Source organism: Lampetra planeri, chromosome 56 (genome assembly GCF_965212315.1).
Source record: "Lampetra planeri chromosome 56, kcLamPlan1.2.h2, whole genome shotgun sequence".
NCBI lineage: Eukaryota > Metazoa > Chordata > Hyperoartia > Petromyzontiformes > Petromyzontidae > Lampetra > Lampetra planeri.
The window spans coordinates 4,901,198-4,927,709 of NC_136162.1; the positions used below are offsets into that span (position 1 = coordinate 4,901,198).

Genomic DNA, 26,512 nt, shown 5'->3' on the forward strand with positions numbered 1-26,512 from the left:
TGGGTCTCTATGCGAGTGTATGGGTCGTTGTGTGAGTCTGTGGGTCTCTATGCGAGTGTATGGGTCTCGGTGTTAATCTTTTTATCTTTTGATGAGTCTACAGGTCCCAGCATGAATGTATGGGTTTCAGTGTGAAAATATATCTCAGTGAAAGTCTATGGGTCTCAATGCGAGTCTATGGGTTTCGGGTGTGAATCTATTGATCTGTCTTATTGTTTGTATAGCTGATGTTGATGCAGAGCGACTGCTGTGATTTTTACATCGAGGTGGTTGGTGAGCCAGCTGATTGCATCAGGAGTATCATCGCCGCTGTGACGATGCCTTCTCCCCCCTCTTCCTCCCCCCCCTGCTCCCTCTCCTCCCCCCGTGGCCTCTCCTCCCCCTTCTCCCCACTCCTCCTCCATGTCTGTGAACCGGGCGTTGAGTCGTTATCTGTTTCGTGTTTTTTTTCTGGAGTTGGGTGACCTTCCGTGGTCCCCCGGAATTTTTATTTTTATTTTTCCATTTGTGCGTCGACAAATCCACGGCCTGCGTGCGGATCCCGTTGAGGGCTCGTGCCACCGTGAGCTTCGCGGACGATCGAAGCCCCAGGGCTCTTTGGATGTTGCATGTCGCGCGTTCAGCTGCAGATAAAGCCTGCCCTGTTTCTGCATCATTGCACCCACAGTGGGCTGTAGCTTTGTAAGGCCCGTGGCTGACGGTGACGATGCTTGAGCCCCGTTTGGCGGTGATTGCTGTGACACGGCAGCGCGTCCGTAATTAGCGCAGATTGCTTGTCGCGGGGGTGGGTTTTTTTTTTTAAGACGCCTTTAAAAAAAAAGATTAAATTCAACAAGTTTAAAAATAAGCTCACCCCATGGGGTCAGCTTGACCCTTACCAGTCACACCTCTACCCACGCCCGGCCTTTCCTGAGTAAGTGAAGCCCATTGTGCGCGCCCGTGCGTGTGTCATCGGAGCGGTGGCGTCGCTGTTAGCGCTACGCTGCGCTACGAACCCCGGGGACCCGAGTTCGATTACCGCTCACGGCCGGCACCTGCGACGATTATCTGAACCGGTACCTGGGCCTTCCCTTGGGTCAACTCGGCCTCAAATGAGTACCTGGTGCAACGTGTAAATATCGCCACTGGGGAGACAAAGGTGGCCGGGCGTGGTGCTGACCACCCACCCCCTCATGTGCCGTGCCGGCCTTCATAGGTGCTGCTCGCTAACAGGACGGGGGTGGCCAGCACCATGCCCGGCCGCCTTTGTCTCTCCGGTGGCGATGTTTACACACCGCGCTCAGGTACTCATTTCAGGCTGAGTCGACCCAAAGGAAGTCCCAGGTCCGGTTCAGATATTAGTCACTGATGTCGGCCGTGAGCGGGAATCAAACTCGGGCGGCCGGGTTTCGTAGCACACTGCGCTGACCGCACACATGCACACGCGCAAGTACACACACGCACACACGCACACACGCACACACGCACACACGCACACGCGCACACGCGCACACGCACACACGCACACGCGCACACGCGCACGCGCGTACACGCGCACACGCGCACACGCACACGCGCACACGCGCACACGCGCACACGCGCGTACACACACAGCAACTGGAATTCACCATTCAGTGCCAGTGACATCACTGCAGTGCTTGTGCCAGGCGAACTGCACTTTGACGCTTGGTCACGTGGTGGCTGGGCATGCCGGGCTATGAGACACAGCCCCACGCACCATCGTCATCATCATCATCATCCTGGCCGGTGTGAAGATCTGTGCGAGCTCCTCGCGCAGTCCAGTCCGGCGAAATCCAGGACGGGATCTGTCGGTTAGGCCAGTGCGAACGATCAAAGTCCACGCAGGTGTTCCTTGCTGAAGGTCGCCCACGTTTGTCAAACGTACAAAAGACAGAGGGGGGGTTTATTGTGCCTGAAAAGATCTGGCTCGTACGAATGACAAAGGAATATGTCATCCTCCTTCATATCCTTTACAGTCTATTGGAGAAAGTGTCGTTTGTGAGCTTCTTATTGAGCGGGGGTATGACGCACGAGGGCAGGAACATGACTGGCCGTCATTGTATTCACAGCGGTGATGTTTACACAGTGGTACTCATTTAAGGCTGAGTCGACCTTGGGCACCGTTCTTCGTCGCAAGGCCCCACGGGCCACTGGTGGCCTTTAGTGCGGCCCCCTGACATGCGCCCGCCCCCCCGTGACAATGCACAAATGGTGACAACTCCCCCATCATCATCGTCGTTGTCGTGCTGCTGTCAAACCCACAAAAGTGCCACCCCCCTCCCGCACCCCCCTCCCGCACCCCCCTCCCGCACCCCCCTCCCGCACCCCCCTCTGAAAATGAGTGAAGGATGCGCTGGCGTCGTGGGGTTGAAGTCCGGGACTGGTTCGGCTCTTCGACGCCGATGTTGTCTGTGAGCGGGAATCGAACTTGGGTAGCCCGGGTTCGTAGCGTAGCCCTAAAAAATAAAATATCCCCCCCCTCGTATAGCCTCAACATACTTCCGGGGCAAAGTGCTGTGAACCGACTGGACGGCCGGGGTCGGTCGGAGTTGCCCGTTTGACGAGCGGTGACCTCATGAGTACGTGACCCCCTCCTCCCCCCTCTTCCCCCCCCCCCCGTGTCCCCACTGCCCCTCTGTGGTCACGCAGATGAGATCATGGAGGCGGAGTGCAGGGAGCTGCGGGCTCGCGACCTGAAGGTGCTCCTGGAGCAAGGGCCTGCCGTGCTCACAGGTGAGTGGTGGTGGTCGTGGGGCGGGGGGGGGGGGCTGGAGGAGGCGAGGGGGGGGGGCCTTGGGGGAGGGGTGATCCACAGCGTCTACAGGTGCTCGTTCTTAGGCTACGTAACTCTTTTTGAGAAGCAATTTGGCTCTCACAAACGATAGCCCCAACGGAAGTGGCTTGTCGCGTGGAAATGTATCGCAGCCAAATGATCTAAAGCGCACCTTGATTCTAAATGTGGAGGGGAAAAACCGGAGGACCCGGAGGGAAAATAAAATTCCACGCGACGTCACAGACTCCAAATATACAGGCGTCGGGAGTCGGGATCAAACCCACGACCTCCTGCGTACGAGGCGAGGGAGGTAACATTTGACTGCAGGCTTCTCCCGTGCCACGCTGGCCAGGGGAGTTGTTTGGCCGAGCTTCGCAACGCCGGTCGGTGAGGGTTGGTAGAAGGTGGCCCAGGAACACTTCTAATGCTACGCAGATCTTACCAGCAAGTAAACACAGATTGAATGCAGGCCGTGGTGTATAATATTAGTTTCAGTGAATCCATACAATGCGGATGCATTTACAGGCAGTTCCCCGACTTACGAACATACACACACTTACACTATGAGACCTCCTTTACCAGTGGCAAAATATAGTAATAGGTTTTTACCCTTGCAACTGGTACAAAAACTGACACCTTTATACAAGGCATCATGTTTGCAATAACCACAACACAAGCAGTCAAAATGCAAACAGAAATAATTATCATCATCAGAGTTGTTTCTTTTTGTTTGCATTTTGACTGCTTGTGTTGTGGTTATTGCAAACATGATGCCTTGTATAAAGTTGTCAGTTTTTGTACCAGTTGAAAGGGTAAAAACCTATTACTAATACACACACTTACGAACGAACTTCCATAAGATGCATATTTTTTACCATCCGACTTGTGAACTCGTGCTCGCGGACCGAAGCGCGTAACTGTTTTGTTTAGTTGAGCGATCCTCCGCGTGATGCAATGAGTCACAGCATCCGGTTGGGAGCGGGTGTTTTTTTCTCTGTTTTGGCAAGATTGAGAAATGGACAACGCGCTTCTCGTCTGTCTGCATAGGACCACATCTGCAAGTGCAATGCAGAAATGAATATTTCGGTGTTGCATATGATCTGAACGAGGAAAAAAAAAACGTGTTTGGCAATCGGTTTCAGGATGATAATTCTGAGTGGACGTGCGTGCTTGGCTTTGCTTTCTGATGCGTAGGCAAAAACAGTAAAAAAATAAACGAAACGTCTCAAGCCTGAGGAACTAACGGTCGTGATTTTGACCGCCTTGATGGGCGGCGGCGATTTTGAGAGCGATCGGTGCCGTGCCGGGCAAAATTATCACAACGTCGCATGCGCATTTGAAAACAACATACCACAGACCGCCCGGCTCACACCTCACCTCTACGCTTTGCTTTTGAACCTCCGATTGGTCTAACACAGGGGCGGGTAACGTTTTCATTGCCGAGAGCCAAATAGGCCTTTCCAGTACCATTTTTGTCGGGCGACCAACACATTAGCGCGCACACACACACGCACGCCTCTGCCACGTCCGTCACGGCAAAAGGCCATTGCGGTGACAGACATTAGTGAGCGTGCTAAAATTAGACCGCGCAATGTTGATGCCACGTTGAAAATATTTCCCCTCCCGGTGCCCGGCCAGTGCTGCTGTTTGCTTGCGGGCGATGGAAGCGGTTGTGGGTGGGCCGCTTCCAAGTGGTAGGTAGAGATCCGTCCGTCCACCTCAGAGGTCGCAACCGGGTACCCGATACCCGTACCCTACCCGATACCCGGCTACCCGTACCCGGGTATGGGTACGGGTACCCGTTTGCGACCCTGGTGCGGCCGGGTACGGGTACGGGTAAGGAATCAAAACCCGTTTGCGATCTCTGGTCCACCTGTTCCTGGTTTTTTCTCGGGATTGCCCTCTATGTAGAGGCTGCCGCTGTCGTGGGAATTTGGAAGAGTTTCCCGAGACGTTAAGCGTGCCGTTGTTTTTTTGTCGGTCGCGTAATGATCCACCACTCAAGATTACGCACTCACACGTAGTTACCACCTCTTCCGGCATTGTGAGAACTTCTTGTGATATGTCCCAGCGTTTTGTACCGCAGAGGTGGCAAGCCTAGTGGTAGGCCTCATGTGGCAATGGCCGGTGACGCCGGGGCCGCGGTGGCAAGATCTTAACTCCTTCGCCTGGTGCGCAGGAGGTCGTGGGTTCGACCCTTGATGCCTGTTGTATAGTTGGAGTTTGTTCTCCCAATGGTTGTCTGGATTTTTCTCCATGTCCTTCGATATATTTCCACTTGGTTGAGATATCATTTGTAATGGCCAGGCCGCTTCTGAAAAAATAGCTCAGCGGGCTTTACCTGCTAAAATAAAAAATTGTTTAGATTTAGTTTGAAATGAAACCTTGGGTAATATCTGGTGCATGAGAAAGTCACGTATCTCAAAATAAAAACATGAAAATAGAAGTGTAAATGGGAAAATGTTTGGGATGATTTTACATTAAACGGTTTGTGACAAGCGTATTTATGTTGCAAATTCCTGTAACAGTAAAAAAAATGTTTATTGTACGTTGATGAAATTGAAAAAGGAAATGAGCGCAGCATAATTGTTACAATTTTTTTCACATTTTTGAGTAACATAAGAAGTTAAAAATTTTCCTGCTCACACGTCCAAAACATTACAACAAGGGAAGTGCGTTTTTTTTGCAGGGCGAGTGAGCGACAGTTCTGAAGTTATTATCCGCAAATCGTGATGGGAGAACTTTAATAATAATGATGGCCGATTAAACAGGAGATGAGCTCAGTGAATGCATCTCTTCATGACGGTTTAGCTAAAGATGCAGATGATGTCACCCAACATTTCGTCAAGCAACGGATACAAGTTTTATGCGTTTTTCCACTCAGCGTTATTACATCTGTGTGGGATAACTACAGATTTAGAAGAAGGGGAGTAGAGTGAGATGAGAGGGGAGAGGCAGGATAGTGCGTGGAGGGGAGTTGAGTGAGATGAGAAGGGATAAGTAGGAGAGTGCGTGGAGGGGAGTAGAGTGAGATGAGAGGGGAGAGGTAGGAGAGTGCGTGGAGGGGAGTACAGTGAGATGAGAGGGGAGAGGTAGGGGAGTGCGTGGAGGGGAGTACAGTGAGATGAGAGGGGAGAGGTAGGGGAGTGCGTGGAGGGGAGTAGAGTGAGATGAGAGGGGAGAGGTAGGAGAGTGCGTGGAGGGGAGTAGAGTGAGATGAGAGGGGAGAGGCAGGAGAGTGCGTGGAGGGAGTAGAGTGAGATGAGAGGGGAAAGGCAGGAGAGTGCGTGGAGGGGAGTAGAGTGAGATGAGAGGGGAGAGGTAGGAGAGTGCGTGGAGGGGAGTAGAGTGAGATGAGAGGGGAGAGGTAGGGGAGTGCGTGGAGGGGAGTTGAGTGAGATGAGAAGGGATAAGTAGGAGAGTGCGTGGAGGGAGTAGAGTGAGATGAGAGGGGAGAGGCAGGAGAGTGCGTGGAGAGAGTAGAGTGAGATGAGAGGGGAAAGGCAGGAGAGTGCGTGGAGGGGAGTAGAGTGAGACGAGAGGGGAGAGGTAGGAGAGTGCGTGGAGGGGCGTAGATTGAGATGAGAGGGGAGAGGCAGGAGAGTGGATGGAGGGGAGTAGAGTGAGATTAGAGGGGAGAGGCAGGAGAGAGCGTGGAGGGCAGTAGAGTGAGATGAGAGGGGAGAGGCAGGAGAGTGCGTGGAGGGCAGTAGAGTGAGATGAGAGGGGAGAGATAGGCAGGGGGCAATTCCATGTGAAACACTGCAGTCAATGACTGCAATCTTGAAATTGCTCGGTGGGGGTTGGGATGGGTGGGTTGATTGGGAGCCAGTAGAGCTCTCTGGCGATTGGGCTGATGCGTTCTCATTTACGAGTTTGGATGCTCTCGCATCGAGAGTCTCCACCTCTAACCCCCTGGGGCAATCAGGCAGTCTGTGGCTGGGCGCCGTTGCGGTGCTGCGGTGGGGGAGATGTTAATTAATTCTAGATTTGAAGCTTTTGTGACTGCAAGGATTCATATTCTTAGGTTTTTTCGGTAAAGTCACGTAGGTAAAACATTAAAATTAATAAAAGTAAAATAAAATAAAAATCACGACGTTTCGGAGGCAACACAAGCTTCCGTCTTCAGGTGGAACCGTCACAGCCACGACAGCTGTATCAAGTAATATGAATAAAAAGTGTGCTGTACTTGGCCCTTCCCCCCTCTCCAACCATCATATAAACGGAGTGGTAGCTCCTGCAATCTCTCATTTACTTGATACAGCTGTCGTGGCTGTGACGGTTCCACCTGAAGACGGAAGCTTGTGTTGCCTCCGAAACGTCGTGATTTTTATTTTATTTTACTTTTATTAATTTTAATGGTTTACCTACGTGACTTTACCGAAAAAACCTAAGAATATGAGATGTTAATTACTTCGACTGGTATACAGGAGTTCGTGGGTTCGATCCCGACCCTGTGATGCCTGATTTATATTTGGAGTTTGCGTGTCTCTCTCTCTCTCCCCGTGGTCGCGTGGATATTTCTCCGGGTCCTCCGGTTTTCCCTCCACATTTAGAATCAACATCACGCGTTTAGAGTATTTGGCTGCTGCGATACATTTCCACGTGATGTGAATACATACATAGGTTTGATGAAACAAAGTAGTTGTTTTCGATGATTTACCTTGAACAAAAATCTGGCCGTGTCTCGCACCCCCACAAAGGACATCTCGCACCCCCAGGGAGGGCATCTCGCACTCCCAGGGAGGGCATGCACCCCAGGTTAAGAAGCACTGGTTTAGAGTATTTGGCTGCTATACATTCCCACGTGATGATAAGCCCCTTCATTGGGCTAGCATTTGTGTTGGCCAGGTCACTTCTGAAAAAGAGCTACATAGCTCAGTGGCCCTTACCTGCTAAAATCGAAAAGTTTTTAAAAAATAGTTTTTAGGCTCGCTGGCAAGAGCTCGCAAGGGGAGTGCTCGCAAAAGGATTAAGCCCTCCAGGGATTCCCATGCCGTGCATGACCTTGCTTGACCTCTCTCTAGAGGCCTGCTGCCTGAAAGAAAAAGCGGAATTTCTTAGGGAGCCAACGCTCATTTAATTATTCACGCTGTGGACAAAGCTCACTTGCCGGCCGCGGTTAGGATCGTGGACTATTTTTTCCGCAGTTGCCCGCTTGCCTCCAAAAACAGATATCTTATTGGCATGTCGGTATTTAACAACAAGAAAAAAATTGCTTTAAATAACTGTCAAATTTAGCGGATGATGATGATGGTGGTGGGTGGTGATGGTGACCCTTATGTGAATAACACTGATAATTGGTTTTTACCCTTCTATCTGGCAACAAAACTGACACCTTTTACAAGGAGTCATGTTTGCATAGACCGCAATACCTGCAGTCATAATGCAAACAAAAGAACATAACTCTGATAATGTATGCACTGTCCTTGAAGTTGATTGGTCCACACCCGAGACAGCTTTCCTTCGAGCCTAGTCTCACATGGGTTGGACCAGATGACGCCAAAAGGCGCTAGTGAATAACACTGGTCAATAAAAAAAAAATTCTGGCCTGGACTTTTGCAGCTGTTTTAGACTAATTTCAGGGTGCTGATTCCAGATTTGCTCTATCACATCTCATTTTTATGCTATCGGCATACCCCATTTTCATTGATTTTACCAGAAATTAACTCTGTCACTTATGATTGCAAGTTGTTGCGAGTCAGTGACTGCTTTAGTGTTAAAATATGGTGCTGTATTTTTAGGATAGTGTGTTTATAATATCATTTTATGTAGATATCCACATTTATTTAAGATTTTTCTTCTGCAGTTTTTATTGAAAATGCAATATTTGATATCTCAAAAACCTGATGTGATAGACAAAAACCGATGTCAGATTTGGAATCGGCACCCCAAAATTACATTACAACCGTTGGAATACCTTATGCCAGAAAAAGTGTGTTGACCAGTGTGATCAGTCGAGTAGCCGTTGAGTGTGCAGGCGGTGCCATCTGCAACAGGCCCCAAAGAGGGGAAATTGGAAGGGGGGGGTGCCCATTTATTTCCCACCCATGTTGGACATCTGCGACAAAATAGCTTCATAGCTCATCGGATTCCTCCTGCAGCCTAAGCAAAGATTCTAATTAAATATATTTTTTCATAACCTGTATTATTGTTGCCACCTGCGGCTGAGGATGGTGCCGTGGCGTCATGGTGATAGCAGCGTCACCGGACTGGCGGTCCCGAGATTTCCCGAGCATCTTGGTGAAGCGCTCACCGTGGGGGGGGGGGGGGGGGGAGTGCGGTGTGCGGCACGTGCCGGCGGTGGTGTGTTGTCTTCTGACGTTGTTCCTCCGATTTAAAACCTCGAGCGACTCTCTCTCTCTCTCGCGCGGCTGCTATACAACGTCACTGTTTATGATGGATGTGTCGTGTGTTTTTTTTCTTCTCTTGAATGTTTACGGAACAGCTCGGGCAGGCGCCCCGTTATGAATCACGGCCTCCGAGGCCTTGTTCACGGTCGAAGTTTTACACGTACGGACGTTCTGCGGTGTTGAGTTTGAACTTTTTAAAATCCTTTATATTAAGTTCACTTGCTTGCTTGCTTAGGACCGTGCAAATCTTTCGGTCGTTTTTTAACCCACTTCCCGTGATCCAATCGAGCTGACATTTTCCACACAGACTCGTTGTGCGTGACAATGAATGTTCGTGAAAATTTTTTTCAAAAATGTTACACTTTTTAGGACAAAAATATTATATTTAATTACCAATTGCTTAATGCTGCCATGCAATCATCTGACCCATAGGTGGCAGCCATCTCAAGCCAGAGGACGAGAGGACTCTAACCGCCACGCATATAAAGGATTTATAGTGAAAAACTTTGTTTTTACGGGTTATACTTGTTTCCCCTTTCAAACGGCCCACGACCGACAGCACCTGGAACCGCGATCCCCAAATCTCGCCAGAACTCGGCAGCGAACTTAAGCGGGGGCCTTGAGCCCGGACATCGCGTGGAGGGAGCTACGACCGTCGTGCGAGCGTGCCAGGGCGACCGCAGAGGGCAAACGCTTCAAAAGCCACATTTGCTGCTGCACAGTTACCGTGCCGCACCGTTCCACCTCTTCCCTCGCACGCCTCTCCCAGACGCCACGCGATACAGAATGCGCTTCCCAAGGCAGGGAGTCAACGGGCGCGGAAGCACGGTGCTGCACAGTGCTGCAAAGTGCATACAAACAAACACACACGAACACACATACATACACACATACAAACAAACACACACGAACACACATACATACACACATACATACACACATACACACGAACACACACACACACATACGCACGAACACGCATACACGCATACACACAAACAGGCATACGCACGAACACACATACATACAAACGAACACACACACACACGAACACACACACAAACACACACACACACGAACACACACACACAAACACACACACACACAAACACACACGCGAGAGGCATACGTTATTCAACCGGCGTGCTGCAGGTGCCCATTGGGATTGGGGCGGGTGGCGGCACGGTCAGGTCGAGGGGAGCGGTGCGCGAGGGGGAGCGGTGCGCGAGAGGGAGCGGGGCGGGTGGGTAAAAAAGCTTGGCGTGCAAGTTTGCAGCAAAAAATAATCGTCGGTGTGCAAGCAGGCTCGCCCGTGGCAATACGAAGAGAAGAGCGGGTGTGCGGTCACTTGCGTGCATGATCGTCGTCGGCCACGGTCAATCTGCTGCTGGATGAAGTCACGTAGGTAAAAAAATTTAAATTAATAAAAGTGAAATAAAAATAAAATACTTTTATTAATTTTAATTTTTTACCTACGTGACTTTATCGAAAAAGACCTAAGAATATGAATACTTGCAGTCACGAAAGCTTCAAATCTAGAATTATATTCTCAGGTTTTTGCGGTAAAGTCACGTAGGTAAAAAATAAAAATTAGTAAAATAAAAATAAAATAAAAATCACGACGTTTCAGAGGCAACACAAGCTTCCGTCTTCAGGTGGAACCGTCACAGCCACGACTGCTGCATCAAGTGGCCGTAGCCGTCGATCTCGCGATGTTCACGACACTGCGTCTTCATTTGCGTACGCGGCGGCGTTGAAGCGATATCCCGGCGATGTTTTTGTCGCTTAGGAGTTGTCACCTCTCAATCTGGAGGGAATCTGCCCCCGAGGCATTCATTCTTTTCTCCACAATGGAGGTTTCTTTTTGGGTTCGATCGCGTGATTTATATGAATGTTGTGTCGTTCAAACCCGCCAACGTCACCACCCGACACGGCCAATTAGTAAGGTTTGTCGCGTGAACAAAACACGCCAATTCGTTACTAGTTCAGCGCACCGGTTGTGTGTTTTACAATTTGAGTACCGTGACGCTTTGCCGGTGATTACAACCAGTCTCATCAGGCGACAGCCAGAGTTGATGAAGTTCAACATACATATGTACACACAAACACGCAATATTAGTATAGATCAGACCAATAAAGCACAAGCTCAGTGGAGGCGGAGCGACGATATGAGCTCACGCGCGGGGGCGGCGGGGAGCGAGATCGATCGCGGCATCGCTAACCGTCAACAATGGAAACGGCCCGTCATCTAGCAGTGGACGGACCATGGCTGATGATGCTGCTGCTGCTGCTGATCATCATCATCAGCTGAGCGGAGCGGGTGTGCAGCGGCGGGTGAGAGGCTGCCCCGCTGTTCTGTCCACGAGAGAGAGGGAGAGAAGGAACAGGCCTTCCGTTTATGACATCGCACGCATTTTTGCATCTCGTGAAACCGTTACGCAGGCTGCCCCGCAGCAGGGCCCGGATGCGAATGGGCGCACCGCACGCTTTGTGTGCGTTCGCCTCCCTGCTGCTCGCGAACGCCGGGCAATTCTATGCCGCGAACGAACCGCCAGAGTTACATTGCCGTCGTCACGCGAACTCCGCTCATCCTCGCAGCGGCGGAAGCGGCGGCGGCTTTTGGCTCGGCCGTCGAACAAAGGCGACGGCGGTCGCTGCGTCGCGCAGCGCTTTCAGAGACACTTCTGCGGCCGTCTGGAACACTCTCTTCCTTCCGGTGTTAGGAAGGCCGCTGGGAGCAATGCGCTTTTTACATCATCTGGATTGAAAATCGTTTCTTGAGAGCTGCTTTTTGTGTTTAGTTTGTTGTCCTTCCCTCGCGCCTCCGATTCAGCACGGTTGGCTACGTACGGCGCGAAAGAAGTTCAACGTACATACACACGGGGTACGTACTTTCTTGTTGTTAACGATGTACACGAGCGCGAACGTCTACAGTATTGTCCTGCGCCGTTGTCACCCCGCTGCGGATCATTGGTGCTTGTTCGAGCGCCAATGTACTTCACGACGCCCCTCAACCCGGCTGTTGCCGAACATGGGCAGCATCTACACGGGAGCACAGAAAAGTACAGTACAACAATGGATCATCTCCTCTGTTGCACGCAGCCCCACAGCAGCACCCTGTACTAGAACACCGATGCAGCGGTACTGGGGGTGGTTACCCATCCTGTAGGGAGCGGTTAGCACTACGCTGCGCTACGAACCCGGCGACACGAGTTCGATTCCCGCTCACGGCCAACATCAGTGGCAATTATCTGAACCGGTACTGCGCCTCCCCTATGTCGACTCAGCCTCAAATGAGACCATGGTGCGGTGTCTAAACATCGCCACTGGGGGAGACAAAGGTGGTCGGGCGTGGTGCTGGCCACCCACCCACCCCCTCGTGTGCCGTTCCGTCCTTCATAGGTGCTGCTCGCTAACAGCACAGCACTGTTCAGGCCGTACGGGGGATCTTTGGTTACCCATCCAAGCGCGATCCAGGCTCAACCCCGCTTAGCTTGTGAGATCTGGCGAGATCGGGCACTGCCAGGGCTACCGTGGTGCAGACGGCCGCTCCCCCCACCCGCCCTGACCAACCTGGCGAGGCGGTGCAGTACGGTCGAGCAGCCCCCACGGACCCCGCGAGGCTCGCGGGGAGAGGGCCCTCATCCAGCAGCTGATTGGGCAGAAGGGCGGCGCGCACGTCGTCCGCGTGATGTATTTCACGCGTTAATGGATCTCGCGTGACCCCAGGGTCACCTTGACCTTTTAAGGAATTGGGCGTCCTAGGTCTCGGCGGAACGCCCACGTCGTTTCTGAGTGTAAGGCGAAAAAAAAGGTGGGTGGGGGGGGGCGGGATTGATTGATCGTTAATTAGCTAAGCGAGGCAGGCCGTTTCGCCGCCCGTTGCGTAATTGACTTCTCCACGGAGTGCAATTTGTCCGCTGGATTGCCGATCGCCGGTCGCCGGTGAGATCCACGCGCAATTGGGTGGACTTAAATAAAGCGGCGGATAGAGAACGGATGCATTTGCGTCTGTAAAAACAATTGGCTGTTGCCGGCGACCTGAGTTCAATTCCCGCTCACGGCCAAGACCCAGTGACGATTATTTGAACCGTTCCTGGGCCTCCCCTAGGTCAACTCTGCCTCAAATGAGTACCTGGTAATATGTGTAAACATCGCCACTAGGGAGACAAAGCCGGTCGCGCGTGGTGTTGGCCATCCACCCCCTCGTGTGCCGTGCCGTACCGGCCTTCATAAGCACTTGCCCTGTCAGTTTGTTGAAGGCTGTACAGGGGATCTTGTATATGTGTGTGTGGGTTCACACACGCGTGCATATATACGTGCGTGCGTGTTGAGTGGTATTACAATCCCCGCCACGCAAGTTCAATTCCTGGGCATGTAGCGCATCAATGGCACAACGTATGGCGTGGCCTCCCCTAGGTCGACCCAGCCTAAAATGAGCGCTCTGTACAGTATAGCTGCCATCAGCACTGGGGAGACAAAGGTGGCAGGGCAAGCATGGCGGTGCTGACAACATTATTTCCTCGTGTGCCACGCCTGTCCAATTAGCATGGTTGCCTATGTACGGTGCGAAAGAAGTTCAACAAACATAGACTCACACAGAGACCCATTAACTCACACGGAGACCCATAGACTCCCACACGAAGACCCATACACTCACACACGGAGACCCATAGACACTCATACAGAGACTCATAGACTCCCACACGGAGACCCATAGACTCACATAGAGACCCATATACTCACACAGAGACCCATACACTCACACAGAGACCCATATACTCACACAGAGACCCATAGACTCACACAGAAACTCACAGACTCACACAGAGACCCACAGACTCACGCGGAGACCCATTAAAGGGTGAACGCCCACGAAAGCTGGTGACGACGATCTCGTTGCGTAAAAATCCCAATGATAGTCAATTGTGGGCAATCTTTAAAATGCGGCAAATTTGTACCCTTTTCAAATTCGGTTACCACGGCGAATGACGTCACACGATCTTGAACGTCCCCTCCACCGGGAAGCAGACGGCCGCGTGGTCACATCCTTGTGGTTGATAAACAACGCCCGCGTCGCCGGCAACTGGATTCGAACCACGAACCGCGAACCTCTGCGGCGAGAAGCGACCGCCGGTTCCACGATTCCGCACGCGTCCCCGCAGCCTCGAGCGTAGGCCTCGGCACGAGTTGTCTCTTGTGCCGCGCGTGCGTTTTGCGCGTGATTTGTAAATGATCGCGCATCGGAACGTCGAATCGACGGCCGCTCGGGAGGCCGTGGTGCACTTTGGTGTTAAATTATGGATGCACCTTCCCCCACTGCCCCCACTGCCCCCGCCCCTCCCGGGGGCGATTTGGCAAGGTGCATTGATGATGATGATAGTAATAGGCGGTGTGAGCCTGTGCACGTATGTACGTACGTGCGTAATAAGAGCTGTGCAGCTCGGCGGAGCCTTACTCGGTTAAAATAGAAAATAGTTTTATTGTTTCAATAGTAGAAATCTAGGGTTTCAAGAATAGCAAATTGATTGTCTGTTCCCGGCCACCAATTACCGCACGCTAATATTACATCGAATACAATTTTGCCCTCAGTTCGTTTAAATTCCCAGTGAAACGTGCCAACATTGGGCTAACATTGGCACGACGGCCCACAGTTCCATGCTCACTGGCTTTCCTACCTCCTTGATGGAAATTTAAAATGTTCGATTCGACCGCCACGGCGACTGACTATCTCATAGCAGAGTGAGCGGGGAGACCTTTGCCGTTTAAAAAAATGATTTTTTTTTTAAAGACCGCTTTTCGGGAAAAATCTCTCTGTCAAAGCCGCACCCCGGCACGCGTGGTGGTGATAACCATTGCGCTGTGAGAGTTCCAAATCGGAGGTTTCGTCTCGTGACTAGATGCCGATGAGCACAATCGCAATAGCAATGTGGAAAAGGGACCAAAACATTAACAGAAGATAATCGATTATCAGGAGATCATCGATTAACAGGAGATAAATGATGATCAACTGTGCTAACGAATGCACAGCAGGTCCCAGGATTCTCTCGTAAACGGGAGGCCGTTGTTTCGGCCGCGTGGTGCACATCTTTGTGTTGCTCACATCGTGCAGCAGCTGGAGATGTTTGTTTGTTTGTTTAAAATAACGATTTGTCTTTGTCGGCATCGCTTGCGCACATTAACAACGCTGAGCGCGGAACTCTCCGTGCCAGACTCCGACCGAGTGGAACAGAGCTTCTCCCGAAGGGATCTCGGCGGTAGTTTTGCGGTATCCGCCTCCGTTGGTTCATTCTCTAATGTGACAGATTGCGATATTTCGCAACGGATCCTAAATCTCATGACGTGGCACCGATAACATGATGTGGATAAAATTGTGGGTGGCGGGGGGGGCGTGGTGTGGTCGGTTTGTGTGTGGTGGGGAGGAGGGAGGGAGTGCACAAAGCTAAAATATATTTCAATTATATTTAAATTATATTTAAATAGCATTAAGTCTGTCTTGAAAACTCACCTCTCTAAACTGACCTTTAACCCGCCTCTAGTTCTGGCCGTGTACCCTGTGTAGATTCTGTAAATTTCCTGGCTTCCCATACACGGCGGCGCATCGGTGGGATCCACGGGTGAAATGCGGCATTTCACAGCCGTGACATTTTATCGCCATTATGAGACGGTGGGTCTCACGGTCTGTTGTTGTGTTCTTGTTGTTGTTGTTCTGCAGGAGGAAGAGGAAAGGATGGCTCGCCCATCATCACTCTGCCCGAGTGCCCCAGCTTCTGCGAACTCCCCGACGCCGACTTCCAAACCATCCTCCAGTACCTGACGAGTATTCCCAAGTGAGGGCGCGGACCCATGCACGAATCCTCGCGTCTCATCGTCATTGATTCATTCGTGGTCGTCGTCGTCGTCGTCGTCACCGTGGTCATCATCATCATCGTTAAAATCACGGTCATCGGCGTCATCGCCGTCGTGATGGACTCGGGGTCATATCATGGCATTGCAATCATCGTTGTCATCATCATCATGGACGCATGTACAGTGGGCCTCATTTCATTCCCATCACCATGTCCCGTGCCAGCCGCGCTAAGTAGCTGATAATTCTGAAAATAGGATTTTTTTTTTAAACGATCAATGTAGTTATTAACAACAACGGCAACAAAAATAATTGTACATCTGCTGTTCACCGGCGACGGGACGACACGCTAATTACGGCAATTATTCCCGGGCGCGTCTGCCGTCCCCGCCGCGATTCTTTAATCTACTTTGAGCTGCTCGTTAATTGGAGGCTTGAAACGAGCGAGTGCGGCCTCCTGCACGAGTGCGGGAGATCAAGCAAAGCCAGGCCCAAGAGCGTCGCGCTCAATCGTTCGGCCAACCGTCAGCGTTTTAATTGCTCGAACGGGTCGGCCCGCCAGAGGGAAAAATGTAAACGGCGGTTTCGGGAGTCGCCGCCGCCGCCGCCCTCAACTCCCCAGGGCTATCGTGCACGCGCCTGCCTTGATCAGCGCCTCACGTTGTTGTGGCTTGTGCTTCGTGTCTGCGAGTAGGCCTCCACAAACTATTTTGTGAATGTATGTCAAAGCGGGGGGGCGGTAGGGAGCGCTTGACACTGGCGCCCTTCCTCCTCTAACCCAGCTTAAATATACGCTGCCAAGCTTGGTGATGTTCATTCAGACGCTGTCTTTCCGACAGACCTGTTCTTCACCTGAGGACGGCTGCTTGCGTTGTGGCCGAAACGTCGTGAGAATTGTATTTTATTATGTTTTATTTTTATTATTTTATTATTTCCTTTCTACGTGACTTTACCGAAAGAACCAAGAAGATGAAAAGCACAACATGTTTTTAAAATCCTTTATATTAACTTCACTTGCTTGCTTGCGCACTTACGACCGTGCAAATCTTTCGGTCGTTTTTTAACCCACTTCCCGTGATCCAATCGAGCTGACATTTTGCACACAGACTCGTTGTGCGTGACAATTTATTTTCGTGAAAAAAAATTTGCAACATTTTTTTTCAAAATTTTCCACTTTTTAGGAAAAAAAATGTCATATTTAATTTAAAATACCAATGTGATAAAAATGAAACTCTTACTCAAGAAAAACAGAAATTAATAATAAAATAAAACCGATGCCACGCATAAAAAGGATTTATAGTGAAAAACTGTGTTTTTACGGGTTAATTTTTAATTTTTTTCCAAATATATATGAATATTTTTTCTTTTTCAGAAGTGGCCTGGCCACTAACGAGTGTTCAACATTTTGACATTTATAGCATCAAATTAATCTCGATGCCTGTTTCTCAAACCGGAGGAACCACGCAACCATGGGGAGAGAGACACGCGAACTCCAAATATACATTCTAGATTTGAAGCTTTCGTGACTGCAAGGATTAATATTCTTAGTTTTTTTTCGGTAAAGTCACGTAGGTAAAAAATGAAATTAAAATTAATAAAAATAAAATCATAAAAATCACGACGTTTCGGAGGCATCACAAGCCTCCGTCATCAGGTGGGACCGTCACAGCCAGATTTGCTGTATCAAGTGATTTTTATTATTTTATTTGTATTAATTTTTATTTAATTTTTTACCTACGTGACTTTACCGAAAAAAAACTAAGAGTCCAAATATACAGCAGCAGGCGTCAGGGTCGGGATCGAACCCCCGACCTGCTGCCCACCAGACAAGGCAGTCAACATCCCACCGCCCCGCGCGTGATGACCGTGAAATACGCGCCACGCGTAATGACCGCAACCACCGACTGTCAAACTACTGACGACCACGGTCTGTCTGTCCGTCTGTGAAGCAACGACGCTTTCATGATACGCCCAGGCCGTGTGAGAGTGTCGCGCAAATGCCGAACGTGCTCATTTGCGATGGTAATTTGTCATCGCGCTCACGGCCAATCTGCACAGACGCGTCCATGTATACGTGGCCTATTTATTTTACGACTTCGCATGTATTATTATTTTTATTAGAATTATTATTCGTACGTGTTGATTCACTGGATCGGGGGGGGGGGGGGTCTCTGCCGATCACCGTATATCTAATTTTCCAATTATGCTTTCCTGTCGAGTGGTCGTCACGGAGATGAACTTAACAGGATTAACGCGAGGCCCTTGAATTTGCCTCATTACCGTCACACAGCAAAGCGGGGGGACGCTTGCTTAAGTAAAAAAATATATATAAAATCGGAGTTGAGACCGATCACTAAAATTCCACGCTGCCGCGTGACAATTCCATCGGCCACATCCTCCACTTCTCCTGTCCGGGTGGTCACGGTTACAAAGTGCTCCGGGCCGTCCAGTGGCTCATGGGTAGCGTTAGTGGATCGCCAGGCACACAAACGGCTATCTTGCCAGTCCACCGCTGGATGAAGGCCTTCCCCCCACGCCAGATGGGGGAGGCCTTCAACGACGCGGCGCCCTGCGGGGGTCGACATGGAACCGTAGATTTATTCTGGCACTCTCTGGATTATTTATTTATTTTCCACACCCCCCCCCTCCCCCAATCTCTGGAGCTCTGAAGGAACGTCGTGAGCTGACAATGGGCTCCCTCTGTGGGAATGCCGTGGGTTTACGGTGAAGGCCGAGAGGGGAGGGAGGAAAGGAAAAGAGGCAACCCCCCCCCCTGCCCGCCTGCCCACGCTTTGTGCGGGTTGAGCGATTCAGGAACAGGGGTCGGGTTTCACGAGCCGAGCCGCAATTTCCGTCCGGTCAAAGGAGCAGAAGGAAAAATGTCGAGGAAATTAATCCGAGTTAAAAAGCCACGCGGCGATTTTTGTATTATTATTGTTGTGATTAGAAAAACATAAACGCTTCTGCAGCAACCTTAGGAAGACGATGGCGATCGTTATTTGCCAATCCGCTGCTGGATGAAAGTCCTCGCCATGCCGTGCCGCTTTGTCCGAGGGGAGATTATTTCGATTTCTGATTTCTGCGGGAGCCACCGTTCCTGTTACGTGGCGGACCTCTGTGTGTAGCGATTTATTGATTGAATTTAAAAGCACGTTGCTTGCTCAGAGAGCGGCCTCCAGGAGGCTCCGCGGAAGAGCGAGCGGCTCGCGGTCGAGCTGTTACGGGTTCAATCCCTGGTCAGGGGTTGATTCGGCCCATCATTCCCCTGGGGTGGTGAAATTAGCAGCACTCTTGAGAGGAAGTCACCAGTGGTTGTCTTCCTGATAACAACGCCCCCACCGCCCCCACCGCCCCCACCTCCTCCGCCCCCACCTCCCCCACCTCCCCTGCCCTCACCTCCATCGCCCCCACCTCCTCCGCCCCCACCTCCATCGCCCCCACCTCCTCCACCTCCTCCGCCCCCACCTCCTCCGCCCCCCACCTCCGCCTCCCCCACCTCCGCCACCCCCACCTCCATCGCCCTCACCTCCTCCGCCCCCACCTCCATCGCCCCCACCTCCTCCGCCCCCACCTCCATCGCCCCAACCTCTGCCCCCCCCACCTCCGCCCCCCCCCGTGGGATGTGGAATTTCCACCATCGGCTCAGGGATGTAAAGGTGAGCACTCACGTGGGCGTTGTGTTGTTGCGTCTCTCTCCCTCCCAGGCTGGACACGGAAGATGCTGGCTTCATCCTGGTCATCGATCGTCGGCAAGACCGATGGAGCTCGCTGAAAGTGGCGCTCATGCGCATCTCCGTAAGCGGCGTGCGGTGTTGATTCTTCTTCTTTTTTTGCAGCGGCCTCCGCAGCTCCCGTTACTCCCCGTGCGACCTCCACTCAATCTTCTGCGAATGTTACGCTGGATGGCTGCGCCCCACTATTTGAATTCTTTGCACAGTTGACCCCATTGCGCGCGGCGCGCTCTGCGATGTGCCGTGTGTGTGTGTGGCGTGTGCTCGCGGCTTGGGTGTGTTGTGCTCCGATGTGTCCTGCGTGCTTTGTGTATGAGCATGCGGCATGCACTCACGTGCTCTGTGTACAGTGTGCGCTCACGTGCTCCACGTGCTCCACGTGCTCCACGTGCGGTGTGCTCCACGTGCGGCGTACAGGAGCTGTTCCCGGCCGGTCTGCGTGAGGTCCACGTGCTGCGTCCGTGCGGCTTCCTGCAGTCGACGTTCTCCAGCTTTGGACTGAGGTTCAGCAAAGATGAGTTCAACTTACCTGTGCAGGTAACGGCTCGACACCCCCCCCCCCCACGCCCCCCCCCCCCACGCCCCCCTCCACCCCCACCTCCCCTCCTCTCCCTACCAGCTCCACTCTGATTTTTACGTCCGGCTGCGTTGGTCGTTTGAGAAATTCCGAGATCGCAAGTTGATTTCAAAACGTTATAATACAAGCACAGTGCCACATTTGTGTACAACCTTATTTCCTTAGAACTTCTTTTTGTGTTCAGTTTGTTGTTCCTTTCCCCGCACCCCCGATTATCGCGGTTGGCTACGTACGGTGTGAACTTACATACGTACGCACGTGCGCACAGGATACAAGGTGTTGGTGACTTAACAGGTGCTCGCTAGTTATAGATTTGAAGTTTTCGTGTAGGTGAAAATAATAATAAAAATAATAAAAGAAAAGAAAAATGGAAATAACTAACATTTATTAATTTTTATTTATTTTTATTTTATTATAATTTTCTTATTATTATTTATATTTTCACTTACGTGACTTTACCGAAAGTGTACACCTGTCCGAACAGCCTGCGTAGGCTACGCGAGGGATCCTTGTATTGTATTTGAGTGTGTCCATGTGTGCGTGCGCGTGTGTGTTGAAAGGCAGGGATCGGGAGTGTATCCGTTAGCGTCCCGCGCTGTGAACCCAGATGGTGACCCAATGTTACACTGTGGTAGTGTTACACTGTGGTAGTGTTACTGTGTGGTAGTGTACCGTGACACAGTGTGGGGAGCGGTAGTGCAGTGGTTAGCGCTACGCTGCGCTACGAACCCGGCTCCCCGAGATCGATTCCTGCTCACGGCCAACACCGGTGACGATTATCTGAACCGGTCCAGTGCCTCCCCTAGGTCGACTCAGCCTCAAATGAGTACCTGGTGCGTGTGTATTAAACATTGCCACTGGGGAGACAAACGTGGCCCGGGCGTGGTGCTGGCCACTCACCCCTCTCGTGTGCCGTGCCGGCCTTTGCAAGCACTACTCAACTAACGACACTTGAAGGCTACCGGGGTGATCTTTGTCTTTGTGTGTGTGCGAGCAGCTCATGCTGCCCAACTCCCTGGGCGAGCTGCACATGTCCATAGACCGGTCGCAGCTCACGCCGGAGCTGGGAGGCACCCTGGTCTACACGCACTCCGAGTGGATCCAGCTGCGCTCCGTACGTCCCTCCCGTCGCCTCTGTCGCTTACGATAACACCACCGATGACAACACCGATGACAACACCGATGACAACACCGATGACAACACCGAATTGTAACGGAAACATGGGGGGGCTGGGAGGGGGGTGGGGAGAAACGTGTGTATGTTGAACTTCTTCCGCACCGTACGTAGCCAACCGTGCTGATCGGAGGTGCGGGGGAAGGATAATATTTTTTTTTTTACACAGCGTGAATAATTAAACGCGCGTTGTCCCCCTAAGAAATTCCGTTTTTTCTTCCAGCCAGCAGGCCTCTATAGAGAGGTCAAGAAAGGTCATGCACGGCATGGGAATCACGGGAGGGCTCATGCATTTTGCGAGCGCTCCCCTTGCGAGCGCTCGCCAGCGAGTGTAAAAACGATAAAAAAAAAACGATTTTCAATTTGACAAGGTAAGGCCCACTAAGCTGTATCGCTCTTTTTTGTTTGGCGGAGCAAAGTGGCCACAAATGAAAGTCTCGGAGCGGTGGTGTAGTAGCCCGCGGTCAAACAAAATCCAACTTTTACCTCCCTTCGCCAGGACCTGGAGGGATTCTCGGAGGTGGCGCGCGACGCGGTGCACACCCTGCAGTCGGTGGGCCTGGAGCTGGCCGAGATGGAACTGCCCAACACCGTGAGGGCCACCGAGGAGCTGCTGGGGGCCCACGGCCGGCAGCGCGACGACGTCAAGGTGAGACGTCGCCGCGTCGCCCCGGGGCAACGTGCCGCCCCGGTCGCAGCCGCCCCGCCCCGGCACCTCGGGTGGTTCGGGTGGTTCGGGTGGTGCCGCGAGGCTCTCCCAAAGGCGCCGGGCCTAGGCGGCAGCGGTGGTGGCGGCGCCGGCTGTTGTGGTGAAGCTGTGGGGTGGCAGGCGGTGTGGTGTGGTGGGTGGCCTGTGTGGTGGTCTGTGGTGGTGGCCAATGTGGTTTGGTGAGGCTGTGTGGTGGCTAGTGTGGTGGTGGTGGTGGTGCAGTCTGGTGTGGTGAAGCTGTGTGGTGGCGGGCGGTGTGGTGTGGTGGGTGGCCTGTGGTGTGGTCGGTCGTGCTGTGTGGTGGTCGAACAGCGCCTGTCTGCCTCCGTAGACCACACAGACAAACAACAGCCAATGAGAATGTGGCTTGACGGTTAATGTTACCAGTCAGTGCCGGTGTAATGCTCTCCTAAGCAACAGACGCCGACGAAGTCGCGTGCAAACGCACACACGCACACACACACGCACACACGTACACACGCACACATACACGTGCACACACACACGCACACACACACGCACACACGTACACACGCACACACACACACACGCGCACACGTACGCAGTTGCACCCGGATAAAAATTAGCAACGCAAATTACGAACCGAGGCTGCGGAAAGCACAAATCTAAAATGTCTGAACAACTATTACATCTCACAAATGTTACCGGGTGACGGGGGGGGGGGGATGGACAGGAGTGGGGGGGGGGGGGTGACAATGGAGTGTCAGGGGGTGACGGGGGGGGGGGTGGTGTCAAGGAAGCGGGGGGTGGGGGGGGGGGGAGTGGGGTGACGGGGGGAGGGGGGTGACTGGGGGTTGACCGTCCGTGCCTGACGTCCGCGCGTCTCTCCGCAGGCCCTGCTGGAGTCCGTGCTGGAGCAGGGCCGTCGCCTGCTCACCACGATTGCCGAGCCGACCTCCAGTGACCCCGGCTACCAGCCGAGCCTCGACCGCCTGCAGGGGATGCGCTCCGTGCAGCGGTGAGAACGCCACCCGCCAGCGGGGAGCCCCGCACACTTTTACATCGACTCAAAACTCGCCGCTTGAGAACTGCTTCTCGCGTTTCGTTTGTTGTCCTCCTCCCGCTCCCCCCGCTCCCCCCCGCTCGCCCCCCTCGCCCCGCTTGCCCCGCTCGCCCCCCCGCTCGCCCCGCTCGCCCCTCTCCCCCCGCTCCCCACGCTCGCCCCGCTCGCCCCCGCTCGCCCCGCTCCCCCCACACCTCCGATTCGCGTGGTTTGTCGCCACGTACGCCATACGACCTTATCCCGGACACCTTTGTATCTTACTCTTAGGTTTTTTTCGGTAAAGTCACGTAGGTAAAAAATAAAATTACTAAAAGTAATAATAGAAATAAAAGAAAATAATAAATCACGACGTTTCGGAGGCAACACAAGTCTCCGTCATCAGGTGGGACTGTCACAGCTAAAATTACTGCGTCAAGCGAGGCAAAATTCCAAGAGACGTGCTCTTAAATACACCCGGCCCGCACCCACGGCCCCGTCCGGTACGAAACGAAACCGAGGCCCTGCCTCCTGTCGTTCCCGCCAGGCTCCTGTCGCGGCTGGGCGAGGCGGACGGTGCCGCCGACAAGTTCTGGGCCAAGCACCACCTGAAGCTGCAGCAGTGCCTTCAGTTCCGCTACTTCGAGCAAGACTTCCGGGAGGTGCGGACCGCTGACCATATCAAAAAGATGCTCGTCGCTGGGGGGGTGGGGGGTGGAAATTTTAAACGGCGGTTCTTTTTTAGAAGGGCGGGGTGGGCGGTGCGGACGTGGGAGGTGCTCTGATCAGAAATCGTGCATCGTGCTGGAGGAATCCCCTGACGCGGCCAATCGGTAAAGGTTTGTCACGTGAAACACAACGTGCCAATTTGTTACAGCAAATCGGTGTGTGGGAGAGTAAACCCACCACATCGACAACCAGTGGTTGTTAGCGATCTCGACCACCGGCCGTGGATGAAGGTGTGCGCGTGCGATGAAGGACTGAGCGGGGAGCGGTAGGGCAATGGTCGGTGGCCCTCCCCTAGGTCGACTCGGCCTTAAACGGGTACCCGGCCAGCGGTGCGTAAACATCACCACTCCGGGGAGACAAAGGCGGCCGAGCGTGGCGCTCGCCACTCTCTCCCCCGCCCTCCACGCCCACCCCGCGTGCCGTGCCGGCCTTCGTAGGTGCTCGCTTAACGGCGCTTGGTGCCGGAGGTCTGTCAAGACTATGGGGGTGGAACCGGAGTCTTTGTCTTTGTCGTGGTCGGTGGTGATGAAGGTGATGGGGCAGTTTGAGGAGCTGCAGGAGAGGAACTGCCGGGTGGCAGCAACGGCCGAAAACTCAGCGCAGGCGAAGGCTCTGCTGCAGGAGCTGCAGAGCCTGGACAAAGCAGCGCAGGTGCTCCCCCACGCAGCGCCGCACAGACGGCTCACCCCACTCGCTACGCTTGCTGCCCGCTACTCACTACCACACCACCACTACTCACTAGCCCCACTCACTACCCCACCACCCCTACTCACCACCCCACCACCACCCCACTCGCTACGCTTGCTGCCCGCTACCCACTACCACACCACCCCCAATCACTAGCCCATCGCCCGCTACTCACTACCCCACCACCCCACTCGCTACGCTTGCTGCCCGCTACCCACTACCACACCACCCCCACTCACTAGCCCATTGCCCCCACTCACCACCCCACCACCACCCCCACTCACTACCCCACCACCCCTACTCACCACCCCCACCACCACCCCACTCGCTACGCTTGCTGCCTGCTACCTACTACCACACCACCACTACTCACTAGCCCACCACCCCTACTCACTACCACACCACCCCCACTCACTAGCCCACCACCCCACTCGCTACGCTTGCTGCCCGCTACCCACTACCACACCACCACTACTCACTAGCCCACCACCTCTACTCACCACTCCATCGCCCGCTACTCACCACCCCACCACCCCCACTCACCACCCCACCACCCCCACTCACCACCCCACCACCCCCACTCACTACCCCCCCAGAACCCCCACTCACTACCCCCGTCGCCCGCTACTCGCTACCCCACCAACCCCACTCACCACCCCACCACCCCCACTCGCTACCCCCCCCAGAACCCCCACTCACTACCCCGTCGCCCGCTACTCGCTACCCCACCAACCCCACTCACCACCCCACCACCCCCACTCACCACCCCACCACCCCCACTCACCACCCCACCACCCCCACTCACCACCCCACCACCCCCACTCGCTACCCCCCCAGAACCCCCACTCACTACCCCGTCGCCCGCTACTCGCTACCCCACCAACCCCACTCACCACCCCACCACCCCCACTCACCACCCCACCACCCCCACTCACCACCCCACCACCCCCACTCACCACCCCACCACACCCACTCACCACCCCACCACACCCACCCGTCCCAACCCCCTCGCCCAGCCCTCCCCACACCCACCCCCCTTGCCCAACCCCCCCCCCGCCCCCACCTCCCCCACTTCCCCCCCCCACACCCCCCCCCCCCACACCCCCACCACACCCCTCCGCCCTCCCCCCGTAGGTGACGGTTCGTGCTCTGTACCGGACTCCGACTGGAATATTATAAAAAACGTAACAAAAAATATTCATACTGCGGTTGTTTTGGGTTAGATCGCGTGAATATAAATATGTGTCGTTAAACCCGTCACCACCCGGCACGGCAAATTAGTAAAGGTTTGTCACGTAAACAGAACGTCACCAGTAGCGCACGCCGGTTGTGTGTTGGAGAGTAAACACGCGACAAAATGTACAATCGGAGGACCGTGATGTTTCGCCGGTTATTACACACGGCCAGCATCATCAGGCGGACAGTCGCAGAGTTGTGGAGAAGTCCTCCTGATTGGTTCTTAGACAGAGCGGTACACGTGATGTCATCACCTTCGCGCCTGATTGGCCCACACGTGATGTCATCACGTGTGGGCCAATCAGGCGCGAAGGCCAGAGGAGGGGGGCAGTGGGTTAATGGATTTATATAAATGACGGTGTATAGCCATTAGCGGTGGGGTTATCGATAGGGTTATCGACATGCATTGTGCGTGCGCATTACGCGTGCACGTCATGCCTGTACGTCCTGCTGTCGTTAACGCTACTTTAATCAATGATTCGACTGTCCACGGACGAGCGGAGCTGACGGGAGAGAGGCACGCCGTTGTTCCCCTCCTCCGCCGCCGCCGCAGGTGACGGTGAGCCGCGCGGAGCGAGTGGCGATGACCGGCGAGCGCCTCATCTCCGAGGCGCACTACGCCGTCGACTCCATCCAGCCCAAGTGCTCCGAGCTGAGGAAACTCCGCGTGGACTTCTCCGAGGACCTCGCCACCAA

The 26,512-nt window shown here is 53.3% G+C and overlaps 1 protein-coding gene across 1 annotated transcript in view; it reads left to right on the plus strand.

Annotated features, from left to right (window-relative positions):
* Window positions 1-2,625: 2,625 nt before the first annotated feature.
* Window positions 2,626-26,512, plus strand: part of LOC144735673 (guanine nucleotide exchange factor DBS-like) — a 66,657-nt gene continuing 42,770 nt past the window's right edge. The window contains exons 1-10 of the mRNA XM_078618146.1: window positions 2,626-2,733; window positions 15,842-15,956; window positions 19,678-19,768; window positions 20,122-20,241; window positions 21,279-21,395; window positions 21,955-22,104; window positions 23,019-23,143; window positions 23,712-23,826; window positions 24,425-24,544; window positions 26,370-26,512. The exon at window positions 26,370-26,512 is cut by the window's right edge and continues 49 nt beyond it. Of these exons, the coding sequence (XP_078474272.1) occupies window positions 2,658-2,733; window positions 15,842-15,956; window positions 19,678-19,768; window positions 20,122-20,241; window positions 21,279-21,395; window positions 21,955-22,104; window positions 23,019-23,143; window positions 23,712-23,826; window positions 24,425-24,544; window positions 26,370-26,512 (1,172 nt within the window). The 5' untranslated portion in view covers window positions 2,626-2,657. The remainder of the gene's footprint in view (window positions 2,734-15,841; window positions 15,957-19,677; window positions 19,769-20,121; window positions 20,242-21,278; window positions 21,396-21,954; window positions 22,105-23,018; window positions 23,144-23,711; window positions 23,827-24,424; window positions 24,545-26,369) is intronic.